Raw genomic sequence first — 19,227 nt, 5'->3', positions numbered from 1 at the left:
CCAGTTAGTGGATGCGGGGAAGAAGTTCACAGGCTTTCAGCCAACGAAGAATTTTTTCATGCGTAGATTAGGTGAGGTACCATAAATCAGTTTAACCCCTCTGCTCTCATAATAAATTCCTATATATTCTCCTTACTCCACACAAAACTTCCTGCACTCCGCAGTCTCGCTGTGTTAGCCCAGGATACCCTGTTCAGCCCTATCTCACACGCTGCCCTTCTTTCATTCAAAAATTAATCATACAATCTCTTATTAAGATCCACTATATTCTCCATGTACCAACTACCTTCCTGAGATTATTACATTTAGAATTACATTTACATTACCTTCTTTTTGGCTTTCAAGTTTTCTATTTCCAGTCTGAAGAAAAGTAGTTAACAGCTTGTTGTTTATGCTAGTTTGCTTGTTTTCACTCAAACTTGATCGTATTTCCTTCTTTTTTAACTTCTACCTATAGTAAACCCTTTAGTCTCTCTTACTTTTCCTCTTCCCTTTGGGAATGTCTTGCTTTTACTCCTGCATTAAATGGCTTAACATATCTTGCATACAAACCTTATCTTGCATCATCCTTAAATCATCACTGCTACAAAATCAATAGAACAATATTTTCTGGAATTTTATTTAAAAACAGAACTGCATACTTGTGATCTTCAGTGTTATTCTTATGATGTATTGTGGATTTGGTTCCATATAAGTTATGAGGTAATACCCTTCGTAAAATCTAGGCATTGAGTCTTGGTCTACGGGCATTCCGGTCATTCTGGTTTTCAGTTTGTGTTTTCTCGCCAGTGGTTCATTCTCGGGAATGGAAGCAATAGAATAAAATCTGTTTGTACACAGGTCATTCCAATTCTGTATGTTTTACTAGAGACCGGCATTTTATATAGAAGCTTATATATTACATTACATTATTTTTATGTGAACTTTTGGTAATGCCTTTCAAATTTTTCCTACCCAAGGCCCAAAGAGTTCAGTAGTTCCTTTTTTTGTGTGTGTGTAAATAACAGAAAATGCTAAATTTACATTTTACTCTTTAATATTTTGTGAAACTTGTAAATGTCACAAACATCCCTATTTGCCATTTGTCCCTCTCTACCAAGTCTTCATTTCATATTTTTGCTCTATGAAGACTTTATTCTAATTTTTCCTCCGAAAGCTTTTATATGCCAAACTTATTTTGCTGTAGCAGCAGATAAATAGGTTTTAATAGCTATATTCTTCCTTTGGTTAAACAACCTGACAGTAAACATATAGAGGAAAGTTCATAATCTTCATTGCACTCATTGTGATCTTTAAGAGAAGTCCTGCCTCAGACCCCGCAGTATCGCAGCCTGGAATTGGCCAACACAAGGTACAGTGTTTGAATTCTGAGGAACAAAAGTGCTACTGTGGAAATTGGATCTGCCTTGGATAAAATAAATTGTTGTCTTTTGAGAGCTCTTAACTTCTAGAAAGAACTCCTCTTGTCTCTCAAGAGTAGGACAGCACTCAATAATCTTGTGCAGCATTTTTTTCACATTGAGTGTTTTGAAATTTGTGTGCTTTTTTCACTAAAACTTGATCCTTTTTCCTTCCCTTTTTAACTCTTTTCTATAGTAAAGGCTTTTGTTTCCACTTCTTTTCCTCTTCCTGGTTTTAAATATTTGTAGCAGGGTTGGGTTTTGCCTCACGGTGATTAAGAGTTTCAGGATGATGCATGCTGTGTAGACACGGGGCTTGGGGACATGGTTTAGTGGTGGACTTGGCAGTGTGAGGTTTGCAGTTGGACTTGATCTTAAGGGTCTTTTCCAACCTAAATGATTCCACAATTCTGTGCAGTTTAGTACTTTGACTCTTAAAATAAGTCTGGTTAAATATGTGTGACTTGATACTGCCTTTGTTTATCTTGAGAGAATTGCTGTTTGCAAGCAGTGCTTGGGAGAAGTCTCTGCTTCAGTGGAATCTCATGATGCTTCCAAAATGGCTGCAAGAGAGCAAAGAGCTAAATAATCTACAAGGCTGAAAAAAATAGGTGGTAGCTACCAGCACCTGCTGTGAATATTTTCTCTTACTTCCTATTACCTATACGACTATTTTATATATACTGAATACTGTGTTTGGACTGATTTTATACATTCCAAATTATTTTTACATATTTTTAAAGATTCAAAATAAAAGCATAGTAGTTTTAAGAGGGGAATAGTTACTTCTGTATCCTACTTGATGCCTGGTTTGGTTTTTTTTCCTGGGCACGGTGAAGTGGTTAAAGTACTGATCTGCTAGAACTGCCTTTAAATGTTGTTATGCTGAAATCCCTGGAGCAGCTTAGTTGGGTTTTGTTTCAGAATTTCTTTATCCACACAGAGGGTGAAATTTCAGGTTACTGTAGTGTAAAGATTTGTGGGAAAAGCCTCAATATAGAAACCTACATAAAATGCCAGAATTCCGCTATTAGCAACTTGCCTGTGGATGTGTGGTTTTGTCATCTTTGCTCAGCATGTTTAGTTAATAATAGCTTAACACCGCTGCTGAGTTGCGTGGTGATAACATCCAAGCGGGAATTTACCCGTATATGTTCTATGTGTATGATTTTGCATTTAGTCACCGCGTGCATGGCTGCTAATACAAACTGTGTCCTGTTACTAAACTTCTATGAAAGCACAGAAGAAGTCCTTCTGTGTAAGGTGGTGGTGTGGCGTAACTGGCAAACCTTACGAGAACTTGCTAGGTCAGTGTTTCCTTAAATCAACAAGCCTTTAACAGACTTGTTTAATGCTCCGTGTACCCCATGGGACATGGGGAATTGCATGGGGAAGTATGCAGTACTTGAATTGATACTTTCAAGATACTTGAAAGTCTTGAGAGCTTTGGGTTATCAAAGTGGTTATTCCTACAGAACCCTTAGAGAGGAGGGCGGGGGGGGGGGAGATGCCCGGGTAGAAAAGCTGATTGTTCACTTGCATGAATGCTGGGGAAATTCGTCATGTTGAGAAAAGCTTCTTGGGAATAGTTTTGTTCACTGTGGTGCTTCACCACCACCTCTTGCAAAATTGCTGTGCATCTGTCTCCTCTCAAACTCAGCTATGAAAATTCCTTACTCTGCTTGCTATTGTCTTACCTCGTTTTGTGGGAATTTTGGCTCTTTGGGTGGTGTTATGGGTCCATAGTGAGGTTCTTGTCTAAACAGTTCAGATACCACCAGAATAAAAACTGCATTGTAAAAATAGACCTCTTGAGCATGTTATTTGTGAATTCACATTGATGTATGTGTACCATGAACAATTATTTAATTTGCTATGCGGTTTGGCATTTCAGATAACAACCTGGCGTTTGGCTTTGAGCTCCTGAGTAAACTTGGCGTGGAGATACGTAACACTAGCTACTTGCTTCAGGCCAGAGACAGTCAAACTTGTTGTAAAGGAGCAATTTACTAGTGCCTAGTATTTCGTGGATTGGAGGATTTATGGGTTAACAAGCAGTATTACCTCTGTTTCTGGAGTTACTCTGCAGCAGTATCAGGGTAGGTTGGAGGTTGCCTTGTTGGAAAAAGGCTGATCTTGTCTTGGAGCCTGAAGAACCATGGACTTCCCTTATTTCTGTATGACTTTCGGCAGATGTTTTCCAATATTGGCATATTAACTTCCTCATTTCCAGAATTTTAGAAAACTGGTCTGCTTCATGGGAATATGAGGCAAAACTGAACCTGTGAGGGATTCACTGAATTTCACTGAATTTTTTTAGAGTTGGAAGGGACCATATAGATCATCTAGTCCAACTCCCCTGCCAAAGCAGGATTGCCCAGAGCATGTCAGAGCATGTTACTCAGGACGGCATCCAGGTGGGTCTTGAAAATCTCCAAAGAAGGGGACTCCACACCCTCCCTGGGCAGCCTGTTCCAGGGCTCTGGCACCCTCGCCATAAAGAAGTTTCTTCTCATATTTGAGTGGAACCTCCTATGTTCCAACTTGTGCCCGTTGCCCTTCGTCCTGTCACTGGAAACCACTGAAAAGAGTCTGGCTCCCTCCTCCTTCATCCCACCCTTGAGATACTTATAGGCATTGATAAGGTTTCCCCTCAGCCTTCTCTTCTCCAGACTAAAGAGTCCCAGCTCTCTCAGCCTTTCTTCATAAGGGAGATGCTCCAATCCTTGAATCATCCTTCAGTTAACACATTTTCTGTAATTTAAAAACATAAATTACTAGAAACCGTAAGGTAGTAGAAAACGGAATAACTATGTGTTGTATTTTGCCTGGAAGTATATAATGGAATTAACATATCTGGGTTTTAGTTCATTCTGCAAAAAGTACTGGGGGAAGTGTTGTGTGTGCTCAAACTGAAAAAGGTATTTGCGGGAGGGGAGAAAGAGGGGGGAGGGACTTCAGATTCCCCATAGCTGGTTTGCAAAATAGTTGGCCTGTTAATTGCCATCATGCTGCCAGAAAGAATCTTTAGAAAGCAGTTGCTTTTTTATTGCTTTTGCAGAAAGATTCTAATTTCAACTTTTTCCCGTTCCTAAATACATCTCAATACATTCCTAAGTTGCTTCCCCTGGAAAAAAAAAATGAACAGTTTACCCTGCATTATGAAAATTGCAATCTGTTGGTGACTCGAAACATTGACTTGGTCAGGACTATTTATTTGTCCTGGTTTTCTTTCTGTACCTTGAGGAATTGCATTTAATAGACTGAGATTCACTGCTTTTTGTATTCACAGGACTGTGCTAAAGAATAATGACTTGAGATCAAGACAAGAATTAACTACTCACCTCACCAATCAGTGGCCTTCCCCAGGAGCTCTGGATGTCAATGCTGTTGCCTTGGACACTCTGCTCTACAGAAAGCACAATCAACAATGGGATGAGTAAGCTGAATATTGATTCACCTTTAGAGGAACAGGGAAACTCAAAATTACACATTTCCCTTAGGATACTCTGAAATGTATCCTATTGGAATTGCCCGTTACAATGTACAAGCATCAGCTGGCAGCAAAAAAAAAACAAAAAAAACCAAACCGGTTTCTCTCACTATAAAAATTTTCATCCTTTGGATTGATTTGGGGGGGGGAAGAGAGGAAAAAAAAAAAAGGAAATAATTGCTTTAGGAAAAAACAGTGTTTTAGGAAACAAACAAAAAAAAGGAGTGTGTTTAAGAGAAGAAAGGTAAACTGCCTAGGGCTTTGTTTTGTTTTGTTTTTTTAGAAATTTTTTAAGGCAAATTGAAAATACCTAGTTAGATATTTAAATGTGTTACTATTAAATATTACTTGTTTTGCAGGAAAAGTTTTCAAAGTCTGGACCAACTTTCAGCAGAAGTTAGTCTTTCTCAATCCTCTCTGGATCCAGGTCACTCCCAGGATGGGAAGCAGGATGGAATGAACTTGTTAAATGAAGGTACAGAGCCAGTCTAGTGGCTTCATTTTATTTTATTCTTCCTAGCTCTGATCTTCAGTCCCTATGAAATGAATTTTCAGTGTAAACACAATATGCATTGAACAGCATATTTTTTCATTGTTACGCAATTTATTTTCAGTTTCCCTAATGACTATACTTCAAATAAGTTTGGATTTATGAAGATGCCCACCCCCCAGTAATTGTCAGACTTCATGCTGTATTTAAAGCTTCAAATTTAAGCTTCAAATATGTTGCTTATCTTCCTTGTCCGTCATAGAACCAGAGACAGCTCAGCTACAAGGAGGATCTTCTGTCATCTTTCTGCTATAACTGACTCAAATCTTTTGAGTTCTTTAAGTTTCCTTTTTTGTTTCTTAAACGAAAGATTAAAAGCACTGGATTTGCAACTACCACTGTCATTCTTACATCTTGCTTTCAACGTTTATCTGTGGAGCTGCAGCCTGACAGCATTTCTGTTACTAGAGAGAGCAACGTGACATGAGCCGTGCCAGTATATACATGTAATGTACACACCCCCTTCAAAATCTGTACACTCAGCAAAGTTTAGCTGCTCCATCTTGTGGGCAATTGTGAAAAGCAGAAAAATGCTGGAAGACTTCTGAAATAGTAGTATTTTTGGGTATCCAACATAAATTGCTACAAAAATTCCTTTGTGTATTTCATCAAATGTTAACTTTAAATAGACTTGACAATACAGAGCCTTAGTAGTTCATAACTTTAAAATGTCTTGTTTTTAAAATATCAAGACTGTGAAATTTAGAACTTCTTTTAAAACTGTAAACAGTCTTAAAATCTAAATTATTTCAAGTTAGCTTGGAGGAAGTGAAATAGAATCAGCGTGGCTGTTATGAAGTGAGTCTGTGCAGATCTACTTTCAACTGGGTTTTCTCAATATTAATTGTTTGAATTTATGCTTTATCTTTTGTAAATTAAAGTGTGGCAAAACCACTGACAGTAATAGTTTAGGTTTTGATTTCAATGCTCTCTCTTTAAAAGTAACATAACATCTCCCTTCTAAATTACTGAGGTTCATCAGGAGCAAAGCTTCGATATAATTTTGTAAGACATGGCATGTGACTCTGCTGTTAAAATACCTCTGGTCTAACTCTCTGTATGGCAGTTTTAATTAAAAGATTGAAAGCAGTAAAATTTCACGTTACTATTATGCCCACTCATCTCATGTGGTCAGATTTCTAGTTCACACTTGTTGAAACCAAGGGCTGTGCCTGAACAGTGTTACACTGCCCTCTGCTTTACTGGATGTCCTCAAATTGAATGTGGGCTTTAAAGGGGAGTTATTATGGGAATAAAGATTTTTCTGAAAGTGAAGACTTTTAAAAAGAGTTCATTCTCTTCTCTCTCTCATTCATAATCTAGTTCATTCTTTAGGAAAAGCTACTCAGTCACTTAAAAAAAAGCTCAGTAGAGGGGAGGCCTAAAACCTTCTGGGAACTGCTGATAAGAACCATAAATGATGCAAGAGAACTACGTGTCACCTATTTATTTTTTTTCCATAATGAATTGTTGTGCAGGGCACAGTTTGGGTGGTTTGGTTTTTTTCTTACATCCTCCTAACAAGAATAAAACTTTTCTGTCAGGAACAGGAGACAGGATTTTAAGAAATGCTAACTTTATAGATGTGGCTTTTTTGTTTTTTTTTAAAAAATCTGGTAGACTGGCTTATCAATAAAATCTTGTGCCTGTGACCTTTTAAAGTTCATGTTAGTCTCTAGTTTACGGCATCTTTTCTATTCTGCAGGTGAGCCAGGAGGATGAAATAGGGAGATGCTGGTAGCTGAGATTTGTTATAATGTAATTTATTAGCAGAGTTGGCACAAAATAACTTGAACAGATATTCTGAGAAGGGAAGAGATAAAATAAACAGATCAGTTGTCCAATGCAGTCTTATCCCTATAGGTATGTTTCCTGTTACCTGTCAGGTGTGTTTGGATGGCAGGGCGCTTGCACTGCCACTCCTGCACTGGAGGGCTCATTTCCAGTGCTCAGAGCCTAATGTGCTTCAAATGACCAAGGATTAAAAAAAAAAAAAAAGTTTAAAGAAATACATCCTGATTCCAGTTAATTCTACTCCTTTCTGAGAGTTTTAAAATTAGATCTCTGGTACTAACGTACGAGTAACGTCACTTCTGTGTGTATGGAATGTACTCCCCTAAAACCAGTGCTGGAATTGATGACCTCAGTTTGCTGTGTGGCGAGTGGAGCCTCTGAGCCTCCCCCTGCAGACTGCCTCCAGCCCAGCCTCCAACGCAGGGGTAGGGACCTCTTTCCCACCCGGGCAGGGAAGCTACGGCATAAATTACGTGTCTTCCTACTTGCAGTGGTGAAGTACGCGTGTGCTGAAGCAGTACTATGTCATTCATCATAGCGCAGGTGAAACAGTTTTTTCTATTCCCTCAGTTTTTTTGTGGTCATCTTGTGCTGTAAAAATTTTTAGCTTAATTCGTGTTTTTCTTCCCAGGGAAGGAAGACACTCCGTCGCTGCTCGGTCTTTGTGGCTCTCTTACATCAGTAGCAAGCTACAAGTCTCTCACGAGTCTGAAATCAAGTGAATATCTTGCAAGTCCCACAACAGAGATGACAAGTCCAGGCTTAACGCCGTCTTGAGATACACACAAGAAAGAAGAGCTTCGTGTTGTATGCATTTGGTTTATGTTCCATAAAATGACTTGCAATGAAGACTGCTAGTTCTGAGTTTAAAAATAAGCTGGTTTATTTTTTCTTTTCATGGTTCCCTGTTTCATTCACAAATTCTCTCAGTTTTCATTCAAACTTTTTTTTTTTTTCCCCCAGAAGACTTCTCAGATTTTCTGTTTTAGCCTTGAATTATTTAAAGCTCTTGGTCAGGTACAGGACATATAATCTGATGCTTATGACTGATTTTTAAAACTAAGCAGTTGGAAATCAGTTCCCTACTTAACTGTCATGACTGTCAAACTGTCATTTGTTTCTTCTTGCAGTGCCTGGCCCTACTCTAGCCACGGTGCTTCTCTGCAGCGCTTTAAATATCTGTCAATCAACTCTTGCAGAACAGGCAGGGAATCCTTACCACCAGTCTTTGTAGGCAAATATTTTACCTAAAAATCCAGCTTTTCATCTGTGTATGTAGGACCTCAAAGAGCATATTTAACCTATCAACAGCTCTTCTCAAGTTGACTCAATGTTAGATTTTGACATTCCTGTTAGTACCATGGCACTTAGGACATGTCTGGATCGCGCTGGAGAATCACACTGAAACACTCTCACTAATTCTTGAAGTTGCATGTGAATAACAAATGTAAGTTCATCATTAAATCAAGCATACTTAGCAATTTGTAAATGTTGAGGAAACTCAATGCTTTTGAGTCACCTGAGTTACAGATACACGAGATTATAAAAGCAGCAACAAACATTATATGAGAAATTTCTTGGTTTATTGGCCTTGCTGGAAAGATGAGGACTAAGGATGGTGGGGTTAGCGCCTTGGGAAACTTGGACTCTGTGTTTACTGGCAAGATCCCAAGGAGAGTGAAAAAGGGGAAACAAAGACAATGTAACGACAAGATTCTCATGTTAAAGATTTTTCTCATTCCTGTAGTAGTGCAATAGGTATTTTTCTTAATTAGGTAATACAGAAGAACTTATTTAAGTCAGTTTTCTCAAATTACTTGCCATTGATTTAAATTACCAATAAAAAAAAAAAAGAGACTTTTTTAAAATGAAACTAACTTTCCAGATTACCCTACAGTTTCAAAGTTTGCAAATTAGTTTTTGGATTGCAAACTATATTCTTAATTCTTTGTAAGATACACTGGATCCTTTATCTATGAATTTTGCTAATCAAGGTAACGCTTATCAGTACGATTAGTAACTTTTTAAACAAAACTTAAATGCATGTAAGTACATTGTATTTATAAGTGCTAGGGAAAATGCTTTTTTGTGCCAAAGAAGTTTCATAAATTGTTTACATAAGTAGCTGCAATACAAGACAGATTTTTAATTATTGCTTACTCTTAGATGTTTACAGTATGTCACTACACTCCGTATGGTTTGAGTTGATTTACCTCTTGTGACGGTACCTGGGCACTACTACTGTTACCTGGTCATCTTAGGGTGGGCTTGAAAGAAAGGCAGGATTCATTCTTACCTTTACTGAAAACTACAGGAAATGTTTAGCCTTCGTAAGTGTGAGGCTACACAGCTCCGGAACGCAACACGCTGCTGGATTTAGCTGGAGGAGGTTCAAGATGCGTCTCCTCAGTCCATGCTGCTGGAGGTTACTGCATCCACAGCCGGGAAAACAGCTGCTGATGCCGTCGGAATGCAGATTTTTAAAGCAGCTTAGCAAAATCCACCAGACCTTGTCTTTCAAGCCCTTATGTACCCACCCAGTTAATTTCTCTGTAATAAACTCTGACCATTAAATCCTTTCGTACACCGTCAGCATGTCCATTACTTCATGTAACCGGGGTTTTTGTTACGGCATTGAGCACCTGTTCTCTCCTGGCAGTTGAGGAACGTTATTAAATACTGATTTGTAAACCCGAGATGCATTTTTACTACAAATACAATGAGGGAATCCGAGTTCCAAAAGTTAACATTCTCCATCAAGGTACAGTGATTTAATTGGTCTTGTTTGCTGTTAAACACTTCTCCCGTTACGTCAGTTTTTTGGAGGGGGGTATAATCATGATCTTCAGTCATGTTCGTTGATGGCTCGTTTCTTGGAGCTACTGGTGTGAAATTCATGTGTCATTCAACTGAAGTCTTTTATGTGGTCTGACACCACCCTGAGTTTCTGGGTGTCACTTTGTGCATGGGAGATCGGTTACATGTGTGTTTCTCCGTTTAAAACGTTAATCATTTTTCAAAAAAAAAAAAAAAAAAATTTAAAAAATGCCCAAACTGTATGTTTTGTTGCCTTGACATTCCATAAATGTTGCATGTAAATTAAACATTTTGTATCATCACTAATTGCTAGGTTTTGGCTCTGTTTTAATCATACAGGATAAAATAAGACCATCCGGCAAATTACAGTATTACCAAGCTTAGAGCGAATCCTTTTCTTGCAAAACAGGGAGACTGTGGTTTTATTGCTGTGTTTCACTCAACGTGGTCCAGAATCTGTTACTGCTTTCTTTCTCTTAGGCCTTATTTTGAAGTTGTAGCGTAAAATTAATTACTTTGAAAATCACAAGGGGGGAACAGTGTCAAATATCTCCTCCTCCTTCATAGTAGGGTAGGACCAGAGTCCACTTCTTGGGTAAAGAATGACTGAAAGCTGGTGTCTTAATGACCCGACTACTGAGTTGCTTTTGTACCAGCACACCCCTTGTTAAAATACGCAAAAAAATAAAATTCAACCACTTCACTGAAAACACATGAAGGGATATAGTGAGGGTAGTTAAAAAATAATTTAAATAAATAAAAAAAACCCCAACCCATACAGAGAAAGCTCTGCTTGAGTAAGTCAAGTGCCTTCGGGCAAGGGAGATGCTGCAACTGTCCACAACACAGACAATTTTGCATCTATAGGAGTAAAATAAATGTACTTCTGCCTCCAGATGGATACATCTCAGAGTCACTGGCACGGAACCGCCTGTGCTTATGCCACCAGGACCTGGCCTTCAAAACCAGGTGCTCCAAAACAAACCGTGTGTGGGGAAGGCTCCCCGTCAGGGAGCCTGGCCCTGCCTTGGAGCTTGGCGACGGTGACAGCTTGTGCCCCCAAACATGCCAGGGAGCGTTCCTCCAGAACATCCATACGGGCAGTTGTCTTCAGTGCCTGGCTGTGTTTTAATTTCTTAAGATATTACCTTAAACTAAACTATCAGTGTATTACTATGTCTCTGAGTTTCTAATGAGCAAAAGGTAGGTTTTTTTCCAGTTTGACCTAAAGCATTTTTCATTTTAAACCTGAGAAGAAGCCAAAGGCTATTTTATAGCATGCACTTACACAAAATGACAATGAGCAAGCAATGTGCTCTTGTGGCCAGGAAGGCCAATGGAATCCTGGGCTGCATAGGGAAGAGTGTGGCTAGTAGGTCGAGGGAAGTCATTCTCCCCCTCTACTCTGCACTGGTGAGGCCACAACTGGAATACTGCGTCCACTTCTGGGCTCCCCAGTTCAAGAGAGACAGGGAACTACTGGAGAGAGTCCAGCGTAGGGCAACAAAGATGATTAAGGGATTGGAGCATCTCCCTTATGAAGAAAGGCTGAGAGAGCTGGGGCTCTTTAGCCTGGAGAAGAGAAGGCTGAGGGGAGACCTTATCAATGCCTATAAGTATCTCAAGGGTGGGTTGAAGGAGGAGGGAGCCAGACTCTTTTCAGTGGTTCCCAGTGACAGGACAAGGGGCAACGGGCACAAGTTGGAACATAGGAGGTTCCACTCGAATAGGAGAAAGAATTTCTTCACGGTGAGGGTGCCAGAGCCCTGGAACAGGCTGCCCAGGGAGGTTGTGGAATCCCCTTCTTTGGAGATTTTCAAGACCCGCCTGGATGCAGTCCTGAGTAGCATTCTCTAAGCAATCCTGCTTCTGCAGGGGAGTTGGACTAGATGATCTATATGGTCCCTTCCAACTCTAAAAAAATTCAGTGAAATTCAGTGAAAATATAGAGCTGAAAATAACAAACATGCACAAAATTAAACACGCATTAAGCAAGAATAAATAAACATCTATTGAATTCATTCTGTATCAGCCTCCTTAGGGAGGAATAATCATATAGTATTGGAAGCCCAAAACTCTTCCAAACGTCATTTTAAATACCCAACAAAAATCTTTAGTCAGGCTGCAAGTTAGCACAGTGGAAGTTATTCTTCATTGCTTTGTGCAGCCTGAATTTTTTCGCCTTTTACTCATCACTGAAGAACAGTCAGAGCACCTCCCCATTGCCCCCCAACTTCTTTCTTTTCTTTTTGTCTCTCTAGCTGCAAAAGAAGTCACAAAATCTTCAATGACAGTTTAAGGGTCACACGTATTTTCTTAGTCTTCAGAAAAAAGAACAAGCAATTTTTATCCTTTATGAAACCGTTAAAAATAAAGTTGTATTTAGTTACCAACTGTAATGGCAGAAATTCAGTGGTAATTCCAGAAAATGCCTTGACAGATTCAAATTTGGCACAATATATTTTGACTTCACACAATTGAGTGAAGGAGAATTAAGGATGTTGGTTCGTTTTTTTCATTTAAATGAGGAAAGAAAGACTTTCCATATTCATGCGTGCTGATCGTTATGGCACAAGCAGGAGGAACTTTAAACAGCCGTGGAATGATACCTGCCCAGGAGAGAAAGGAAAGCTTTCACTACCGTTTGTCCTCAGATGGAAGTGCTCTCAATATATCCCAGGGATCAGCCTAGAACTGGGATTCTACCTGTCTGTGTTCCTTGAAACAGTGAAATTACTGGCTGTCGATATTACCACTGTAATAACCTTATGTGCTCACCTCTGCCATGCTGTGTGACCTGCCTGCCCTGAGTCCACCCTGCCTCTGTCCCGTCCGTGTCTCCAGAGAAGCGGAGCACCTTAACCTGACCTGCAGGGCTACTTTGCTCCAGCACAGACGAGGCGGCCCTGGGCGCAGACACTCTGCCCTCCCCGAAGGGTCAGCGCAAACTTGCTGCTCCTGTGGGACAAGCAGAGGCTCGTGACCTCTCAGGTGGGACGACAAGAGATTCAGGAAGCCCTGAATCCTGAAATGGATAAAGTTAGGGAGGAAAGGGCTTGAGTACAGTGCTGGGCTGTGCCCTCTGCCATAGGTGTCTGCCCTCAGCCCTTCAAGCCAACTGGTAAGTAAAAAGCGCGATTCCCCTGCCGCTGTCTCCTGAGACCTACAGCACCTTCACTGACACAGGAGGATCCTGGTAACCTGTGTAAACGATAGAATTTAGGTGTTAAAAGTCTCCCATTAGAATTAACTGTGATCTCATCAGCAGAGTTTAGAAAGCGATTCAGCTTACTTAGAGGGAGGAAAATAAGGCTGAATCTACTTGTCCACACACAGCCATCGACTTCCACTTGAAGTGCAAAGACATTTGTATGGTGCTAGTGCGGATGGCTATAACCTACGGAAAACTTGTGTCCCTTGGGAGCAGCAGCAGGAAGCCAGGCAGAATGCCCCCAAGTCATCTCACCTACCTGAGGGAGCGGCTGATGGACAGAATGTCTCTATGCTCCGTTACTCGCGTGTCACAAACTAAATGGAGGTATCCTAATCTATGAACTACGTTCCACTTAAATATGTAATAATATTGCTACTTTGTCATGTCATGCATTCTGCTGGCATCAGTGCTCTGAAACACACTGATCCTGGTGCCCAGCTATGTCACGGCTGTGCAGCAAGTAAAGCAATTTAGTACCTTCCAGCAAATGCAAGTCTTGCAAGTCTTCAGCCGACTGTGGGGCCATTCAAAGGAGGAACCCCAAGGAAGCGATGCAGTGCTGTCACCATTGGTACATGTCTTGGGTTTGGACTGTCTCCTGCAGTTGTTCGTTTAAGTATGAACTACCATAGGCTTTTATCTCAGTATCATTTTAATCTCACTATCTTGTCATTTCCTCCTTAGGCTGCCAGTCACGCGACAACTCATGTGCATCACGGAGGACTTCTGAGCATGGCAACAGCAGAGCATTGTCCCAGCCGTTCCACAGAACAGGACGACAGCAGCCTCAGCCATCAGGTAGACCTGCTGAAGACAGAAAGACATGGGAACCTCTTTCCTGGGAAAAGGGCATGGGGGGAGCTGGACAGGCGGTACCAGGGAAGTAAGGAAGCTGAGGGAGATGAGCACCCTGAGGCGAGCATGCAGGAAGCCAAGAGCATTTTGTGACTATGAGCACGTTATATACATTCAAGCTTGAATTTGCAGTCTCTGGTTACAGTACACAGAAAGGAGGTTATTCAAAAGCAAAACACATTAAAAACAGTTTAGTTATGAAGTGATACTGTTTCAGTCTGGTGATACTCAGGCTAGTAAATTATTGATAGAACTACCTGAATGCATGTATTCAACAAAGGCGAAGTTTCACCCCCAGATAAAGATTTGCTTTTGTTTACTGAATGATAGTAGTCTTCACAAAAAGATATGAACCAGTGATTTGAATTCTTGATGGTTGTGTAATCAGCTTGAATATTCACACTGTGAATACCCATTTTCACTGTCATGTGAGGCTGAAACTCTTTTTCTCTCAGTTCCTGTCACACGTGGTGGCAATCCCAGACCGCCTTTGTGCACACTCAGGTCCACAGAGTGGGAAATGCCTAGCACCACCCGAGTTTCCTCTTCATTCCCACTCAGCCACAATGCAGGAAAGGGAGAGAAGGTAGGTAGGTAGTGCACTTGTGGATGGCACGTCTCAAAGAACTCTATTAACTGATAATGACAGCACAGCATAACTGTGCCCTCCCAAAATGTAACACAATAACCTCCATATTCGTATTTACTCGGATGTGAATCATGGACTGAGCAGTGTGAAGCAAAACTTACAAGCATTCACCATCCTTTTAATGGTGGAAGAAAGTTTAGTTATAGGTAGGTTGGAGGAACTAGGAATCTCATACCAAGCCATCATCCAGGAAAAAATACTCTAGTTCATTTGATACGGGCTGAAATGACTGCTAACATCTTGCTGAACACTCCGATGTTTATAAAGACAAACTTGACAATGGTGATGAACCACAGTGAAGCACAAGTATTTTGGAAGGTAAGATATAAAATAAGATTTTTCTGTAAGGTACAAAAATGAACATCTAGAAGAACTAAAGGAACACACCAGCTTCTTTCTCAAATGACTCCATCACCACCATACTACTGCTCTTGAAGCCGTGAATGAACACCTTTCAGCCTCCCCCAACCTAATTAGGCCCCAACACCCCCATTCCTCTATGAAATAAAAAGGCATAGACAACTCTGCTGTAAAAATGCCCTCCGCTCAGAACACATGCATTTCCACTTGAAGTAGGCTCTCAGAGAAAGAAGAAATAACGTATTGAGAGATTGAAGAGGGACAAATTGTATGATGTAGAGTCCTTTGTGTCTCAAGAATTCGGGATATCTGCTGTGATTCTTTAGTGACATCTTTAGTAAGTTGTAGGGATCTACTCTAATGTAAAAGAGAAAGAAATCAGAAGAGAAAGAGGGAATTGCAACTGTCAGAAGAATAACAGGCACCTCCCAGGCACCTTTCAGGCTGACAAAGTCTGTAGCTCCAGGGAAGAGGTGTTAGCAGCTGTAGGATGCTTTAACTACTCTAAGGCACAGAAGTTTGAGAATGGTCTGGTCTAAGGCTCTGCTTTGCTACGGAGCTGCAATATTGCATTTCTTAAGGGACAGTATATCCAACACCAAACGCTGGACACTTTGTACAAAAATTGTACAAAAATCTTTAAGAAGTGAAGAAGATTTTTTTTTTATTTCAATAATGTTCTTAAGAGAAAGGCAAATTTTCTACTAAAACCTGAATTCCTCAGGCTTTACAGCCAAAAAGACCTTCCCATTAGGATGGCAATGCTTGTTTCAGTTCCAGCTCCATCTTGCAGGTTGTCATAAAGACTAGTTGGGCCCACAGTGGTTCACCGCAAAGTTCTCCCAGGGTACAGAGACATTCAGTTTAGTTATTGGAGAAGTTCCTCTGCACGTGGGGTAAAGAGTATCTGGTACTTGTAGAGAGGAAATGAGGATGGGGAGAGAAGCATAGAGCTAAACTACCAAAATACTTTTGAGTTTAGTTACCAGATTGGCAACTAGAACCACAAGCTGCATTTGATGGCTACTTAGGACACAATGGATGAGAAAGCAACTTTGATTTCTGGGAAATCCAATCTTTTCTACCTGTGTTGCTTGACAGAGCATGCCAAGTAGGAACCTCTGACGGAGGTTTACCAGGACCCATCACAGCTGCTGCCAAATATCTAAAAATCCGTGAAAAAAAGATTCCATGTTGTTCTCCAAGAGAATATTCTGGGATCTGGCTAAATCCACTGTGAATTTCTGAAAGGCCTGGTGATTATCTCAGAAGGGAGTCAATCCTTTTTGGTCACTACAGAAGTGGAACGTTCCCTGAAAGATCCTAAGAATGAAAAGAAATCTTTAGTTTCAGGATGAGGTAACAGTGAGGAATTTTTGCTCCAATGCTGGAGTGTCATTTTTCTTGTCTCTTACATCATACTTGCAAGATCATAAGGTCCCTGCTCTGGCCAGGGCACTTTGTTTGGTTATGCAGTGGAAAAGACACTTCTAAGTTTCATGAGGTCTCAGGAGCCTCTAGGATCACTCACTGATGCCAGGAAGTCCTCTTAAAATTGAGTCATAATGATGAAAAGGAGGAATAATATTTCTTGCTGAACTTCTCAGGAAAATGGCCAGCTTCGTTGCTGGAGGCTTTGAGTTAGTACCAAGAATTAGGTCATACTAATTAGGTCATTAGGTAGGACCCACTGCTTTCAGAGAGTTTCCAGGATCTGAAAAAGACACCAGAAGGTATTCCCAGGGGTTTCTGTTCTGTTCTATAAATATGCAGGGTTTAAATGGCCAAGATGTCTTATGATGGTCAGGGATACAACTGCGCTTTACAGCAGTAGAAATAACTACTGCACATAGTTCAGGGCTGAAAAGTGATCTTTGTCAAAGCTATCAAAAATACTAAGACAGGCTTTAAGAGAACTCGTGCAAGAAAAGAAATAAAATACATCAAGGAATTACATGGCTAAATGGGGTCTTTACAGTGACATTCTCTCTTACTGAATGGCTCAGAGGAACAGAAACCACACCAGCTACATCCTAAGCTCTGTACTGATGTGCTGAAAACTGGACACAGCTGGGCAGCAATCGTCCCTCGGCAGGTTGAGGGTGAGAAAGTCATGTAAGATGTGCACACTGGTGTGAGTACATGAGATAATGCACAAGCAAAATTTGAAAACTCTTTTGACTCATTCAGAATTCATTAAATTGTCAAGATTGTGTTTCTCCATTTGTTTAAACATAAAAACTTAACAAAGATTTTAAATAATGTTTCTAGTTTGACAGAAAATGTAAAGGAAAAAATTCTTGGGGAATAGTTGTTGCATAACCTTGAATGCTCCAAATATTATACAGTATTTGACATAATTACCCCCATCTAGCAAACAAATACTAATAGAATCACCACATCTTCCAGTCCTCTGTAAAAACCTGCATCAAAGTCCACTTAAAATGACAGCATCATAGGATAGATGGGATCTATCCCAGGCCTAGTATTCACAGGCTAATAACTATTTTATGATGTGAATTCTACTTCAAAATATCTATTCCATACTCCGATTTCTTGGTTTCTCAATAACGCATCTTCTTCTTCAAAGACCAAGAAGGGAGACAGAAAAATACCACTGAAGCTTAAGCTCTGTTTCTGAGACAGAAAGAACGAAAAACATTTGCGTGTAGAAAACAGTATGAGATGAAGAACAAAAATAAGGATGGCTATTCCTATATATAGGCACTGCAACAAGACTGACAGTTTGGCAATTGTTAGCACTGGACTAAAAACTGCATCTAAGAAACTTTCGCAGTCTAGAAACACCTCCATACTGTAGCTTTCAAACATACAATCCATGAATTTCCTTTGTACCGATTCTTTCTGAAAAACCCAAGCATTACAGTTTAAGAAATCAACAAATTATTTCAATTTGAAAAAACCTATTTCCTGAACTGAACCTTTTCCCACCATTTCTAATTGCCAATACAGCCGTATTTGTCAAGCCCAATACTTCTATTTTTTAAAGCAATCATGTCAATCTTTGGCAGCTGTATCTGAGTAACTTGTGAAGAGATTACCTAAATTCTCTCTGTATGTAGAGGCATGTCTGTTGCTTGATATATACAAACAAGTCCATAAGTGAGAGTGTTCAGAGATGGAAATTCTATATAATTTATGCATGTTAACATCTATAATCACTTGTTAGTGATTAAAAAACTTTCTCTCCAGTCTGAGTTTTTTTCGAAAGATATAAAAAGATTTACCAGCAAATAATCCAGTAATCCCATTTTTAGCGACGATTTTCCTCATAGCTGCCCAGGTTGATGTACAGTCCCTCTGCGGAACTCAAAATAGTACAAGAAAACAGTGAATTAAGCAAAATACACAATGCCATAGAAAAATATTTTTAAAAATCAGAGACAGTCACTTCAGATGTAATTATTAGGTTTAATTAATTTTACGTTAATTTTATCCATACTATTCATACAGGATGTTAAATTCATACAGTATGCAAATTCATACAATACTCAAGTTAAAACAACATGGCATGGAAGAACCTGTAGTAGCACCTGGAGTAAGATATATGAAAAGCCCTCTGATGAAATATTTTTATAAACCTTTTTTTTTTTAAACTCAACTCAGTAATAGCTGTACGAATTTTTTCTTTAGCAATTTCAGTATATACTGCTATGTTGCTCATTTTCCCTTCACTTAACGCTGAAGAAACAAATACAGCTATTGTGAAACAAACAAAAACATTCTGTAGCTCAGCATTATGATAACTATCGGCTAAATACAACAGCAAAAAAGCAAACTCCATTCCACTACACATTTATTTACCTTTGGAGAATGGATTGCTTTGGGCTTGCAGTCGAGTTTTGATAACATCAAGAGGAGTTACTAAAATGAAACAAAAGTCATTTAGAAACACCCTGCATGCCTTGAAAATGTGGAAATGTACAGATGCCTTACCATGAACTTCTACAACTGTTTTTTTACCAGAAGGAAAAAAGACCTGTTTTACAATGTTATCAGACAGAGGAAAAAAAGAACTACAAATTCCATATGGTTTGCAAGTGACCATATGTATCTTTTCTAATTTACTAACAG

The 19,227-nt window shown here is 39.7% G+C and overlaps 1 protein-coding gene across 1 annotated transcript in view; it reads left to right on the top strand.

Annotated features, from left to right (window-relative positions):
- RUNDC3B (RUN domain containing 3B) overlaps window positions 1–8,014 on the top strand; it is a 54,413-nt gene extending 46,399 nt beyond the window's left edge. The window contains exons 9-11 of the mRNA XM_074157104.1: window positions 4,693–4,839; window positions 5,253–5,368; window positions 7,869–8,014. Of these exons, the coding sequence (XP_074013205.1) occupies window positions 4,693–4,839; window positions 5,253–5,368; window positions 7,869–8,014 (409 nt within the window). The remainder of the gene's footprint in view (window positions 1–4,692; window positions 4,840–5,252; window positions 5,369–7,868) is intronic.
- Window positions 8,015–19,227: the final 11,213 nt, after the last annotated feature.

Source organism: Numenius arquata, chromosome 12 (genome assembly GCF_964106895.1).
Source record: "Numenius arquata chromosome 12, bNumArq3.hap1.1, whole genome shotgun sequence".
Taxonomy (NCBI): domain Eukaryota; kingdom Metazoa; phylum Chordata; class Aves; order Charadriiformes; family Scolopacidae; genus Numenius; species Numenius arquata.
The sequence above is the reverse complement of the archived record's forward strand: the minus strand, read 5'-3'. Positions and strand labels throughout refer to the sequence as shown.